The sequence below is a fragment of the Chrysochloris asiatica genome, unplaced genomic scaffold (genome assembly GCF_000296735.1).
Source record: "Chrysochloris asiatica unplaced genomic scaffold, ChrAsi1.0 scaffold00116, whole genome shotgun sequence".
NCBI lineage: Eukaryota > Metazoa > Chordata > Mammalia > Afrosoricida > Chrysochloridae > Chrysochloris > Chrysochloris asiatica.
This window is the reverse complement of record NW_006408634.1, coordinates 5,877,535-5,892,622: the sequence shown is the minus strand read 5'-3', so window position 1 is coordinate 5,892,622 and position 15,088 is coordinate 5,877,535. Positions and strand designations below refer to the sequence as shown.

The window sequence follows — 15,088 nt, the reverse complement described above, 5'->3', positions numbered from 1 at the left end:
AGTCGGTTCCGACCCATAGCGACCCTGTACAGGGTTTCCGAGGCTGTAAATCTTTACAGGAGCAGAAAGCCTCATCTTTCTCCCACGCAACAGCTGGTAGTTTCAAACTGCTGACCTTGTGGTTCACAGCCCCATTCGTAACCACTACGCTACCAGAGCTCCTTATCAGGAGGCAGATGCACCTATAAGCAGCCAAGAAATGCCAAGGGTCGCCAGCAGTCAGACACCCGCCATTAGGAGAAACAGGGAACATTTCCTCTCAGAAACTTTACTAGGGCCCAATATGCCTGTTAAGTTTCTTGTTTTCTTCCTCTGTGTGTGTGTGAGAGAGGGGGACTCTGTTTCCATACCTGTCCCTCTTTTCTATAGGATGCCACTCAGAGGGGATTAAGGCTAAGAACTAGGAGGATAGTGCTTTAACCACAGCACCACCAGGGCTCCTCTGTTTGTCTCCAGACATACACATACCCTTCCCCAGGACGACTTGATTAACTTCACTGATCACATCTGCAAAGACAAACCCCCATTTCCCCCAAACAAGGCCACCATCATGGGTGCAGGGGTTAGAACTTCAACATATTTTTTGAGGGGGACACACAAGATAATATAACACTAATATTGTTGTTTTTATTGTTATGTGCTGTTGAGTCAGTTCCGACTCATAGTGACCCTGTATAAGGTTTCCAAGGAGCAGCTGGTGAACTTGAACCGCTGACCTTGATGTTCAAACTGACCTTGCAGTGTAGTGCTTTATCCCACAGTGCCACACCAGGACTCCAATGATAATGATATTGTTTGTTGTTGTTGTTGTTAAGTGCTGTTGAGTCAGTTCCCATTCATAGCAACCCTGTATAGGGTTTGTGAGGAGCAGCTTTTGGATTTGAACAGCCGACCTTGTGGTTTGCACTCCAGTGTTGCTCCCACAGTGCCATGCCAGGAATCCTAATAATAATAATAATATTGTTGTTGTTATTATTGTGAAGTGTCATTGAGTTGGTTCTGACCCATAGCAACCCTGTACAGGGTTTCTGAACAACAGCTGGTGAACTTGAACTGCCGAACTTGCAGTTAAAACCAACTTTGCAGTCCAGCACATTAACTCATAGTACCACACCAGGACTAATGACAGAAATTAACATTTATTGATACCATAAGGAGCGCTGGTAGCGTAGTGGTTACAAATTGGGCTGCGAACCGCAAGGTCAGCAGTTCGAAACTACCAGATGTTCCGCAGGAGAAAGATAAGGCTTTCTGCCCCCGTAAAGATTTACAGCCTCAGAAACCCTGTATTGGGTCGCTATGAGTTGGACCAACTCCATGGCACATAACAACAACATATGACGCTGTGGGTTCATGTGCTGAACTGCAAAGTCACTTTGAACCACAAGATCGACAGTTCAAGTCCACCAGCTGCTCTTTGGAAACTCTATACAGGGTCTTTGGAGTCTTGGTGTGGCGCTGTGAGTTAATGCGCCAGACTGCAAAGCCGTTTGAACTGCAAGGTCGGTGGCTCAAGCTCACCAGCTTCTCCTCGGAAACCCTCTACAGGGTCGCTGTGGGTCAGAACTGACTCGACGGCACTTCACAACAACAACAACAACAATACAGGGTCTTTATGGGTTGGAACCGACTCACCAGCACTTGAGGACTACAGCAGCAACAGTACGCCAGGCACTGACTCAAATGCACTGCACATCTCATTCCTTAAACTATTTCTAGCAGCCTCATCTGACAGATGAGGTGACTTGAAGATACAAGGAGGTTAAGGAATGTGCCTAAGGTCACAAAGCTCATCTGTGGCAGAGTGGGATTTGAACCCAGGTGATGGCATTCCTAAGCCTGGAATGAAAAGTGGAGTGTGTGGGAGGGACTGAGGTGGGTGGCACTGAGAGAAAGAGATGGGGCATCTGGCTCATGGTGGTCCCCAGAGTGGCCTGGCCGGACCACTAACCTGCTCCGCGAGCCCTGTAGGTTCCACAAGCTGGTGATTGATGACGTCCGTCCTGAGGATGAAGGAGACTACACATTCGTGCCCGATGGCTATGCTTTGTCCCTCTCAGCCAAGCTCAACTTCCTAGGTGAGGATACCCCTTCTTCTCCTGGGGGTCTCAGGACTCACCATCCCAGGCCCTGGACCCCTGGCTACCCTCCTTCCAGGATTAAGTCTCCCTACCTGTACAGTGGGGTTGAGGGCAAGTGTATGTCCATCTCATGGGTTGGTTGTTGTTGTTAAGTGCCATTGACTTGGTTCAACTCATAGCGACTTTGCATAGGGTCTCCAAGGAGCAGCTGGTGGGTTTGAACCACCTACTTATGGTTATCAGTCCAGTGCTTATCCCACAGCCCCACACCAGGAGTCCTTACAGTAGAATATCAAATGTTACAGAAAGGAAACTCAGTCAATCCTGATAGTTCAGTCATCATGGTGAAAATGGATTCAGGAAAGAATCAATGAGTGCTAAAATGAATGAAAAGGAGCTCTGGTAGCGTAGTGGTTACGAATTGGGCTGCGAACCTTAAAGTCAGCAGTTCGAAACTATCAGCCGCTCTGCAGGACAAAGATGAGGCTTTCTGCTCCTGTTAAAGATTTACAGCCTTGGAAACCCTGTACAGGGTCGCTATGGGTCCTAACATACTCAATGGCACTTAACAACAACAACAAAATAAATGAAAGGAAAACTTGAGTGAAATCAAGATGGGGAATAGGCTATTGACAAAGTCTCAGTTTATCTCTTCACGAATTACTTATGAAAAATGGAGGCAAAGAACATTGTATACACCAAAAGGGGTTCATATCAGGAGGAAGGTGAAACTAGGTATAGTTTGTGGGCCTGGACCTCACCCCAACACTCCAGTTCCCCAGGTGACTGTCAGATCTCCAACTCTGGGAAGGTGGGGTGAGGGGCTTACTGGATTTAGACTTAACCATCCAATCTTCTTTGTCCTCCAGAAATTAAGGTGGAGTATGTACCCAAACAAGGTAAGGATCAAGAGTTTCTCTGGTAAGCTGTTGTTGTTAAGTGCTGTTGAATTGCCTCCAACTCATAGACCCTGTATAGGGTTTGCGAGGAGTGGTTGTTGGGTTCGAATTGCTGTCCTTGTGGCTTAAACTGACCTGTGTGGTCCAGCGCATTATCCTGTAGTGCCACACCACAGCTAAGGGGCCCGGATTCCTGACTATGAAGGAGAAGGTGCTGGGGCCTCAGAATCTGAGATCTGAGGGAGGAGGTCCTGGGGGTTCAGATTCCTGGAACTGAGGGAATAGGGTGCTTGGAGCCCAGATTCCAAGGTCTGAGGAAGGAGGGGGCTGGAAGTATGGAATTCTGGGTGTGAGAGAGGAGGGGGTTGGGGGGGGTCTCAGATTCCTGGGTTTGGGAAATTTCGACTCCTAGATCTTTATGGTTGTTGGAACCGAGCTTCTGGGGGAATCTTCTAGTGGGAGATTGGGAGGGCCCAAGATGCCTGCTCCCAAGTCCCCAGTATCATTTTTTTGCCACCAGAGCCACCAAAGATCCACCTGGATTGCTCAGGCAAGACCTCAGAGAATTCTATTGTGGTTGTGGCTGGAAACAAGCTCAGGCTGGACGTGGCCATCACAGGGGAGCCCCCTCCCGTTGCCACCTGGCTGAGGGGAGATGAGGTGTGTGGGGCCCTGAGCTCTTTTCTCTTTCTGTTCTGCCTAGTGACTTTAGACAAGTGGCTTTCCATCTCTGAGCCTCAATTTAAATCTGTAAAATGAGGATGATGAATCCTTCATTAGAGGATTGCTCTGATGACCACCTAATATAGGACTTAGAAGCCCTGGTGGTGCTGTTGGTTAGGTGTTGGATGGCTAGCCGTAAGATCAGAGGTTCAAATCCAACAGCTGCTCTACAAGAGAAAGATGAAGCTGTCTGCTCCTGTAAAGATTTAGTCTTGGAAACCCTATGTAGGGTCACTCTGAGTCAGAACTGACAGTAGGCTTGTTTTGTTTTTTAATAAAGGGCTTAGCACATAGTGGACATTGTATTCATTTATCCATCCACTCACTCACTCACCCATCTGCCCATCCATCTATAAATCTATCCATCTATACACCAACCCACCCATCTATTCACATATGATCAATCCACCCATTTACCCACGTATCCACCCATCCACTTATCCATCCATCCATCCATCCATTCATCCATCTATCCATCCACCCATCCATCCATCTTTCCATCCATCCATCCATCCATCCATCCATCCATCCATCCATCCATCCATCCATCCATCCATCCATCCATCCATCTTTCCATCCATCCATCCATCCATCCATCTTTCCATCTATCCATCCATCTTTCCATCTATAGACCAACCCACCTATGTATTCATGCATGATCAATCTACCCACTCACCCACTTATGCATCCATCCATCAATTCATTCACTCATCTATCTATATGTTTATATATCTGTTCATTTATCAGTCCATTGATTCATTAGTTCATCCATGCATTATCCATCTGCTCATCTATCTATCCACCCATCCATTGCATTAATATTATCCATCCATCCATCTACCCATCCATCCATTTATCCAACAAATATTTGAACCCTACATTTCCAGACTCTAAGGCAGTTCCACTTTTTCTTCTATTTTCTGGGATTCCATAGCGTAGTGGTTACGAATCGGGCTGCGAACCTTAAGGCCAGCAGTTCAAAACTACCAGCCGCTCCGTGGGAGAAAGATGAGGCATTCTGCTCCCGTAAAGATTTACAGCCTCAGAAACCCTGTACAGGGTTGCTATGGGTCGGAACCGACTCAAAGGCACTTAACAACAACAAAAACAATTTCCTCTTATATAAAAAATGGATAGACTTAACCTCAGTCTTTCCTCATTCATTCATTCATTCATTCATTCAGAAAACACCCCCTAAGGTTTCTTCTATGTCAGGTATTGAGGAGACAGCCATGAATCTGAACCAGACCCTGCTTTCCAAAAGTCTTGGGGAGAGACAATCACAATTCAGGGTGAGCAGGGTTGTAAAAAAAAAAAGGCGCTACCAAATCTACCAGGAGCTCTGGTAGCGTACTGGTTACGAATGGGGCTGTGAACCTCAGGGTCAGCAGTTCAAAACTACCAGCTGTTCTACTGGAGAAAGATGAGGCTTTCTGCTCCCGTAAAGATTTACAGCCTCAGAAACCCTGTACAGGGTCGCTATGGGTCGGAACCGACTCCACGGCACATAACAGCAACCAAAGCTATGAGAAGCCAAGATGGGGAGCCATCGCTTTCAGCTGGAGGTGTCCAAGAATGCTTCCTGAAAGAGATGGGTCCTAAAGGAAGAGTAAGAGTGTTTTATCTACAATATTAAGTAGGGACATGGCATTGCAAATGTTGGGAACAAAACAGTCGAGTGTTATAAATGAAAGATGGTGCTTGGGTGAGGAGAACATTTGGGAGGAATGAAGAGTCTGGATTTAGATCCAAAAGAGCCTAGTAGGCCAAGTCCAGGGTGTTTGTGGCAAGAAACCATTAAAGAATTTTGAGCAGGGGAGGAAGTATAGTTAGATCTGGGTTTGGGAAGAAGATGTAGAGCAAGGCCAAATCTTGGCTGGGTCTAGGTATTCTCAGCCACCGAAGGCAGGACCCGCATTGAGCAACGGGCTGACTGTAGCAGCTTCGTGATTGAGAGTGCCGAGCGAGCGGATGAGGGTCGTTACACCATCAAGGTCACCAACCCCGTAGGCGAGGATGTGGCCTCCATCTTCTTGCGAGTTGTGGGTGAGTAGAGAATGTTCGAAGACTGGGGCCGGGGGATAGTTCCCAGAAGCTAAGAGGGGGTCCCTAACTCCCTTGCCTCCACCTAGATGTCCCAGACCCCCCAGAAGCTGTACGGGTTACCTCAGTTGGAGAAGATTGGGCCATCCTTGCCTGGGAGCCACCCAAGTATGACGGTGGTCAGCCAGTCACTGGTGAGTGCCCATATACATAATTATACCAGTGTCCCCATAGCCTCTGATGTCCCCTACCCTATAACTTCTCCTTTGCCTCTCAGACGCCTTAGGATCCTCAGTGACCTCCCTTGAAGACCTGGCTTTTCATCTTTGTTGCCTCCCAATTCCTTTGGTCTTTTCTCATGAGTCTTTCCCCCCTAGGGATTTGAGAATTCTCACTTTGGCCAGTGGCCTGGGATTTTCTTTTTTGTGTGTGACCCATGATATCCTGCTGATTCCTAACCCCATGACTGGTGGCTTCTAGCTGCTCTATGACTCTTGAGATCAACCCTGGGTCATGTGACCTCTTTGAGGTGACCTCTACTGTCCCAACTGACCTGTGATACTCATGACCTTCCCTTGACCACCTGTTCCTCTGTGCTTGGGGAGCCTCCAGGGTATCTCCTGGAGAGGAAGAAGAAAGGTTCTCAACGCTGGATGAAGGTGAACTTTGAGGTCTTTACGGAGACTACCTATGAGTCTACCAAGATGATCGAGGGCGTTCTCTACGAGATGCGAGTGTTTGCTGTCAATGCCATTGGAGTCTCCCAGCCTAGCCTCAACACCAAGCCTTTTATGCCCATTGGTAAGTCCTCCCTGGCCCCTCACTGACCTCCCATCATCCTTTGACCTGCATCCTTCCCTGCCATTGATCTTTGACCCAAGTCTCTACAAACTTCTGTTACCTCTCATACAATAACCTAACACATTGACTCCCACTCCACTCATACTCTTGATCTCTTTCTGATTCCCTATATTCACTTTTGTGACCCCAGACTTTGGACCTACCAGAGGTCCCTTGATATTTCATTGTTTTAATGATTCTTGATGATGCATTATTGCTCATTGATCTGTGTCCCACCATTTGATCTCTTTCTTGACCAGTGACTCCAACTCTGGACTCTGACGTCTCATTTACCATCACATCCCCTTTCTCTGGATCTTTATAGCACCCACGAGTGAACCCCAGCACTTGACGGTGGAGGATGTGACGGACACCACTACCACACTCAAGTGGAGGCCCCCAGACAGGATTGGAGCAGGGGGCATCGACGGGTACCTGGTGGAGTACTGTCTGGATGGATGTGAGTGATCCAGTCAGGTTTGGTGGGGAGCAGTGACTCCCCCAGAGTCCTGTTAGTGTCCAGTCCAGAGAACTGGAACTAGAGAAGTGCAGGGAGATAAAACTGGTGGTGTGCGCTGCCCCTGTTCTGTGTACGTATTTGCATGAAGTCCTACAATGGGTGGGTGAAGCCAGACACCCATCCACCAACTTGTCCCTTCTTCCTTCCCTAAATCCATTGACCAACCAGCAATACCTTTTCTTCTGTCCATGTATCCTTCCATCCATCTGTCTATGACCTATATCCCTCTCTTCCTTCCTTTTATCTATTTGTCCACCCATCTATCTATCCATCCATCTTTTCCTTTTCTTTCTTCCATCCATTCATCCATCCATCTACATCTCCTCACTCTTTTCTTTCCTCCCAGTCATTTGCCCACCCACCTAATCATCCAGCCATCCTTCTGAAAATCTGTTGGATCATCTAATCATCTATCCATCTAGTAATTTCTTTTCTTCCATATATCTACTCATACCATATTTCTTAACAATTTCTTTGTCCATCCATCCATCCATCCATCCATCCATCCATCCATCCATCCATCCACCCAACCATCCATCCATCCATCCATCCATTCATCCATTCATCCATCCATCCATTTCTCCACTGAACAAACATGTTTTGGGCACTATGCCAGGCAGTGCTTCAGTTTTGGAGATATCTCCAACACAGTCATCTCTCTGGAAAGACAGACCTGAACACAGATCATCTTGATACTGCATTCCAGGTTCCAAAGTCAAATGATGTGGGTTCCAAGCCTGCCCCTGCACTTTCTAATTGTGTGACCTTAGGCAAGTCTCTGAGCCTCAATTTCTTCGTCTCCAAATGGCAAAGACAGTTCCCATCTTGCCACGGCACGGTGATGACTGCGTTTGGAAACGTGCACACACAAATGGGTGGTTGAACTCTTGTCACTTTCTTCCCGCTTTATCTTCCCAGCACTTTTAACCTCATTTCTACTCATGCTGACCCCTTTCCCCATTTGTGTCAGGGCCACTTGGTGTCAGAACCAAGCGTATTAGAGGTGAGTCTGTTGTTGATTGTTGGCCTGACCCACATGAGTTCACCAGCCAAGTCACCATAGAGAGGCACATGACAAAAAGAAAGCAGGACATGCATTGAGTTGTCTCTAAACACCATTCCCAGACACAGCTGGATGCTTGCTCCCCTAGCCTCCTCCTCTAGTGCCTTCAGACCGAGCCATGTTCCCTGTTCCTCTATCCCAACTTCAGCAGAAGAGCAGAGCTTAAGAGCTTTGTAGAACTAGACAGGTCTGGGTTTTCTTCCTAGTCTAACACTTGCTAGCTGTGTGTTTAGCAAGTTCCTTCACCTCTCTGGGACTCAATTTACTGACCTCTAAAATGGGAGCCCTGGTGTGGCACTGTGGGTTAAAGTGCCAGACTGCAAAGCCATTTGAACTGCAAGGTTGGTGGTTCAAGCTCACCAGCTGCTCCTTGGAAGCCCTATACAGGGTCGCTATGGGTTGGGATCAACTCGATGGCACTTACCACCACCACCAACATGGGAATGACGTGGGGTTGAGGTGAGAACTGATGAGCTAATACCTGTATCACCCTTAGAACCCGTTCATAGTCAATGGTCAGAAATGGGAGTTGCCCAAGTGACCCAAGCAGGTCAGCGAGTTGAGGGTGTGCAGGGAGGTTCATCTTGAGCTCCAGGGACCATGCTCCTCTCTCCATAGCTGAGGAATGGGTGCCTGCCAACACGGAGCCCGTGGAGAGATGTGGCTTCACTGTCAAGGATCTCCCGACAGGAGCAAGAATTATCTTCCGGGTGGTTGGGGTCAACATAGCTGGACGCAGTGAACCAGCCACTTTGGCCCAGCCAGTCACCATTCGGGAAATTGTAGGTGAGTGAGCCCTGATGTCCTAAAGACTAAGATGCTATCATTCAACGTGCCTTGTCAGTGGTCATCATTAGGGTCTCTCTGGACCACCTAATCACTGTTGTTCTCTCCATCCTTGACATGGCCCTTCAATCCTATTTGTGTCCTCAGAGCAACCCAAGATCCGTCTTCCCCGCCATCTCCGCCAGACTTACATCCGTAAGGTGGGGGAGCAGCTCAACCTCCTCATCCCCTTCCAGGTATGGGGAGCTGGGCCAGGGGTCAGCTGGGACCTGCAGGAGACCCATCTGTGATCAGAGTCTGGGCTGACCTCTCCCTACCTCTGTGGCCCCCTAGGGGAAGCCTCGGCCCCAGGTGGTGTGGACAAAGGGCGGGGCCCCACTGGACTCGTCCCGGGTTCACGTGAGGACCAGTGATAGGGACACGGTGCTGTTCGTGCGCCAGGCAGCCCGCTCGGACTCTGGGGACTACGAGTTGAACGTGGCAATCGAGAACATGAAGGACACAGCCACCATCCACATCCGGGTCGTGGGTGCGACTTGGGCCGGGCGCTTGGTGGGCAGGGAGCAGAGGCCTGTGGGCAGGAAGTGGTAGTGGTGATGGGGAGAGATGGAGACACAACAGGTGAGGTGAAGAACCTGAGACATGAGGCAAGAAGAGGAGGGCAGAGTGACTGGAATAAAGAGTAGGTGAGATGAGAAGTGAGGATGGGGAAAATGTGGCGAGATGGAGAGGGGAAGAGGAAGTGAGGAAAGACTACCATGAGAAGGTGAGGGCTGGACATGGGGAGAAGAGGTGAGGAGGGTGGGTGGGTGTGGGGACAGAAGGTGAGGGAGGGGGTCAGTGAAAGACTGGATGTGACATGGTACCCACTCCCCACAGAAAAGGCAGGCCCCCCAGAGAATGTGATGGTGAAGGAGGTGTGGGGCACCAACGCTCTCGTACAGTGGCAGCCCCCCCGAGACGATGGGAACAGCGAGGTCACAGGCTATTTCATCCAGAAAGCTGATAAGAAAACCATGGTGAGACCCGAGGGCAGGGGTGGGGTGGGCAGTGGGGAACAAGCTGGGGAGAGTCTCAGAAAGGCTGTTCCTGTTCCCATTTCACAGTTGGGGACACTGAAGCTCAGTGAGATTGAGAGAACAGGTTGAGGCTGTGAAGGGAAGGCTTTGGGCTTAGATTGTCTGAGGGATTCATTTTTTTTTGTTAATTGGGGTAAAATTCATATAACAAAGCTAGCCGTGAACTGCTTTAAAGGGAGTGGCATTTAGCACTTGTGCAACCGTCACCAAGATCTAGTTTCAAAACCTCTTCTTCATTCCAAACGGAAACTCCATACCCAGTAAGCAGGTGCCCCCATCTCCTTCCCTCAATCCATGTCAACCCTTAGCCTCCTTTCTGTCTCTGTGGATTTGTCTGTTTGGGATTTTCACATAAATGGAATCACGATGTTTTTTTCCCCTTTTGTGTCTGCCTTCTTCCACTCAGCATAATGTATTTCGACGTTCATCCACGTCATAGCGTGTGTCAAAACTTCATTTCTCTTTGTGGCTAAGTGCTTTTCCACTATAGATGTGCATTTCGTGTCTTCATTCATCAGTTGATACTTGGGTTGATTCCATCTTTGGCTATTAGGAATAGTGTTGCTACAAATGAGGTGTTTTCTTTTTATTATTTTAAATAAATTTTAGTTTTGTTGTTGAGCATACACACAGGAGAACACATGTCTACATGTGTAATTCAGGGACCTTGATTGTATTTTTTAAGCTTGACCATCATTTTCACCCTTTTCTGAATTGTTCCTGCCTCATTAACATGAACTCACTATCTCCCCTCCGCCCCACCCAAGGTTCCTATTTTCTTTTTCAAGCTACTCTTGTCGATTTGTTCCCTTACAGATAGATCTTTAAGGAGCACCGTGCTGAAGGCACACAGTCCTTACTAGTTAAGCTACATGATTGCTTGATTTTAAGATTTCAGGGGATATTTTTGGTCAGGGCAGTTGTATTGGGAGTTCATTCCGCCTCCATGGCTCCAGAAAGACTGGATTCTATGAGAATTTGAAATTCTGTTTGGCATTTCCCCTCTTTTGATCAGGATCCTTTCATAGAATCTTTGATCAAAATTGATGGGTTTTTAAAAGTGGGGCACACTTCAGTGTGCTTCCTCCCCACCCCCCCCCCCCCCGCCCCCCGGCCCTTCTTGTGTCTCTGTCCACTTGTGTCTCCTTGTGCCTGACTCTCTCTGTCCATGTTCTAGGAATGGTTCAACGTTTATGAACACAGCCGCCCCACCTCCTGCACTGTGTCCGACCTCATTGTGGGCAATGAGTACTATTTTAGAGTCTTCAGTGAGAACATCTGTGGACTCAGTGACTCACCTGGTGTCTCCAAGAACACAGCGCGTATCCTCAAGACAGGTATTGTGGCTGTTCTGCACAAGGGTTCACCCTTGACTTCTCTGACCCTGGACTCAGTGGAGATGACACTTGGGGACAGAGGGGTCAGATTTGTTCATTCTGGGAGCTTAGCACCTTATATCTTCTCTCACTCTCACTCAGGACTTGTCTACAAACCACCTGAATACCAAGAGCATGACTTCCGGACAGCTCCCAAGTTCCTGACATCTCTTATAGATCGGGTGGTCGTGGCTGGCTATTCCGCAGCTCTCAACTGTGCTGTCAGAGGCCACCCCAAGGTGCCAGGGCGGGGGCCCCGGGGCAGGGGCGCTGAGATCTATGGGTGTGTGTACAGAACATTGGAAGGACGTCTTCAACAGGATCAGACTTTACTCCCTGCATGCCTGTTTTTCCTCCTGAGTTCTGTTTGATCGCATCTGCTCCTTTGAAGCCCACTTGATACCAAAAGCACACTGCTCTCCCTTTCTTTCTCTGGCTTGAACTACACTTTCTAGCTTCCTGTTTCTCTCCTTGCCTGGCCAGATCCCAGGTCTCAGAAATCATTCTGGCTGTCTGCACTTTTCTCTGTCCCGAGACTGCGAGCCTGAGGAAATGGTCAGTCTCTCTTGTCTATCGGTATCCAAGGACAATCATCAATCCTTCCGAAACAGAGATTGTTGGCGGCTTTAAGATTCCATGGCTCCCCAGGTCTTCCTGCTCCATCCATTTCCAGACTGATGTTTGGCAATGTGAACACTTGCAGCCTTGAGCTTGTGGTGCAGATAGATCAGGAGGTGGTAAAGTACTGACTGTGGGCCATTTGCATTTCTAAATATATAAAGTTTTATTGAAACACAGCTGTGCACATTAGTTTACATCTTCACTATAGCTACTTTTGTGTTACAATGGCAGAACTGAGCAGTTGCAAGAGAGACCACGTGACTCACAAAGCTGAAACTACTCATTGTCTGGCCCTTTATAGAAAAAGTTGCCAACCTCAGATCTGGCCAGCCCCTTGAAGCAAACACCATGGATTCATTAGTTCACCTACTCCATCCACTCCTATCATTTAATAACTCCACTCATTCATTCATTCCATTCATTTGTTCACATATCAATTCAATCACTTCATTCATTCTCTCCATTTTAGTCCTTTGTCTTACTCATCATTTATTCGTTCAACAAATATTTTCAGAGGCTTTCTACATGCTGGGTGAACTAGGCAAGAAGTCCCTGTATGTTGTGGGAGACTGACATTAATTAAAAGCCAGACAAGTAAAAGATTACAAGTGATCATAAGTTTGGTGGAGAAGTGCAGGCAATTATAAGAGTGTAAAGTAGATGTTCCCATCCTAGTCAGAGTTCTTGGGTGGTGCAAATGGTTAGTGTGCTTGGCTGCTCGTCAAAAGACTGGAGATTCAAGTCCACCCAGAGGTAACTTGGAAGAAAGGTCTGGCAATCTACTTCTGAAAAATCAGTCATTGAAAACTGAGCACAGTTCTACTCTGACACACGAGGTCACCATGCTTCAGAATGGACTCAGTGGCAGTGGGTCCCAGTCTAGGGGTCAGAGAGTGACATAGGAGCTGATACCTGGAGAACAGCAACACCAAACCTAAAGCCACTACCCATGAGTTAATGAGGACTTGCAGTGACCAGATATAAGGCAGAGCAGAACTGCTCCTCAGGATCTCAGAGACTAAAGCTTTCCAAGAGCATCCGGTCTTTCCCCAGAGGATTCACTGGGTGGTTTCAAACCACCAGCTTTTTGGTTAGCAGTTGAATACTTAGCCGTTGTATCACTACGGCTCCTATTCTGAGAGCAATGTTATTGTTAAGTACCGTGGAGTCAGTTCCGACTCATAGAGACCCTGCACAGGGTTTCTGAGGCTGCAAATCTATATGGGAGCGGAAAGCCTCATCTTTTTCCCACAGAACAGCTGGTAGTTTCGAACTGCCAACCTTGAGGTTAGCAGCCCGATTCATAACCGTTATGCTACCAGAGCTCCTCATTCTGAGAGCAATGTTGTTGTTGTTATGTGCCGTGGAGTCGATTCCGACTCACAGTGACCCTGTACAGGGTTTCTGAGGCTGTAAATCTTTACGGGAGCAGAAAGCCTCCTCTTTCTCCCATGGAACAGCTGGTAGTTTCGAACTGCTGACCTTGAAGTTAGCAACCTGATTCGTAACCACTACGCTACCAGAGCTCCTTATTCTGAGAGCAATAGGGAGGCCTTAACCACTACCCTGGGAAGGAGAGGATCACCCTACTTATAGGAGACTGAGGGTCAGAGAGAAGTGGCTAGTTCTAGATCATACAGCAAAGAGGTACCACAGTCAAGACTAGAATCTAAATGTGTTTCTAGAGCCCCCTTGTCCCATCATCTAGGGGGACACCTCTCGAATTTGCCTTCTCTTCTTCTCCCCTCAACAGCCAAAAGTGGTTTGGATGAAGAACAAGATGGAGATCCGTGAAGACCCCAAATTCCTGATAACCAACTACCAAGGGGTCCTGACGCTGAACATTCGCCGCCCCTCCCCCTTTGATGCCGGGACTTATTCCTGCCACGCAGTCAATGAGCTGGGGGAGGCGTTGGTTGAGTGCCGGTTGGACGTCCGAAGTGAGCACATGGAGGTCCCCCGACATGCTGCCTGGCTGAACCCCACTTTATAAACACAGCTGGTACCCCCATGCTGAGTGATGAAGCTAGGACCCAGAGGGGAACCGGCAGCTCTGGACCCGTTAAATGGGCAACAATACAGGGCTATTCCTGTGGTAATGGTGACCCAGGGAATTATGGGAACTTGGTGTAGGGCAGCGCCTGCCCCAAGCTGTGCAAGACACGCAGTCAGAGATTTTCCAAAGGAGCTGACGAACAAATAAGAGTGAGGTGAACGAAGAGGAGAAATTTGGTGTTAGTTGCCGACGAGTTGGTTCCGTCTCATGGCAACTCCATGTGTACAAAGTAGAACTCCTCCGTAGGGTTCTCAATGATCATGACCTTTCAGAAGCAGATCGCCAGGACTGGCCTCCCAGGTGCCTCTGGGTGGGTTTGAACCACCAACATTTCTAGTCAAGTGTGTTGGTGGGCAAGTGTAAGCTTGCTCCCCGCGTTGGTCGGTTCAATACAGTGCATAAAGGGATCGGGTGGGGGAACATAAAATCAGGATCCATCCTTGAAGCCTTCTTGTTGGGTGCTGCGGAACGGTGTTTGGACTCACAGCAACTCTCTCTGACAGAATCCCACGGGGTTTTCTAGGCTCTTATTTTTGTGGGAGCAGCCTTTTTTTCTGTGGAGTTGTGGTGTGGGCTCAAACTGCTGACCTGTCAGTCAACAGCCGAGCGCTTAACCCCTGTGCCACCAGGTCTTCTGACCTTCTCCTTTCTCATTTTCTCCACAGTGCCGCAGTGAAACCTCTACCCTTAGTGGAGTTACCACTAAGAACGCGAGTCAGTGAGTCTTGTCCCGAACTCTCACGTGTGTTCTTCAATTTGCTGTTCAGAGTGGTCACACTGGGGTCGGTGATGGGAGCCACCAGGTTGGAATGGTGCTCACAAGAAGGCAGCCATGATTAAACCAATCACGTTCAACCAGTCATCTTGGGACAGTTACTTTAATGAGGCCCCCACATGTCATGTAGCCATCTTGGGACCATTACTTTGTGAGGCAACCATGTTGCATTGGCAACTACAAGGAGTCAGAGAGACCCAAGGCCATCTTTGGGTAAGGGACTGTG

At 48.3% G+C, this 15,088-nt stretch overlaps 1 protein-coding gene across 1 annotated transcript in view; it reads left to right on the top strand.

Moving 5' to 3' along the window:
- MYBPC2 (myosin binding protein C, fast type) overlaps positions 1-14,024 on the top strand; it is a 28,161-nt gene extending 14,137 nt beyond the window's left edge. Inside the window, exons 14-27 of the mRNA XM_006868383.1 lie at positions 1,972-2,078; positions 2,951-2,980; positions 3,501-3,640; positions 5,590-5,749; positions 5,836-5,940; positions 6,359-6,547; positions 6,912-7,046; positions 8,788-8,955; positions 9,103-9,191; positions 9,289-9,484; positions 9,835-9,974; positions 11,212-11,371; positions 11,513-11,649; positions 13,785-14,024. Of these exons, the coding sequence (XP_006868445.1) occupies positions 1,972-2,078; positions 2,951-2,980; positions 3,501-3,640; positions 5,590-5,749; positions 5,836-5,940; positions 6,359-6,547; positions 6,912-7,046; positions 8,788-8,955; positions 9,103-9,191; positions 9,289-9,484; positions 9,835-9,974; positions 11,212-11,371; positions 11,513-11,649; positions 13,785-14,024 (1,996 nt within the window). The remainder of the gene's footprint in view (positions 1-1,971; positions 2,079-2,950; positions 2,981-3,500; positions 3,641-5,589; positions 5,750-5,835; positions 5,941-6,358; positions 6,548-6,911; positions 7,047-8,787; positions 8,956-9,102; positions 9,192-9,288; positions 9,485-9,834; positions 9,975-11,211; positions 11,372-11,512; positions 11,650-13,784) is intronic.
- The last annotated feature ends 1,064 nt before the right edge of the window (positions 14,025-15,088 follow it).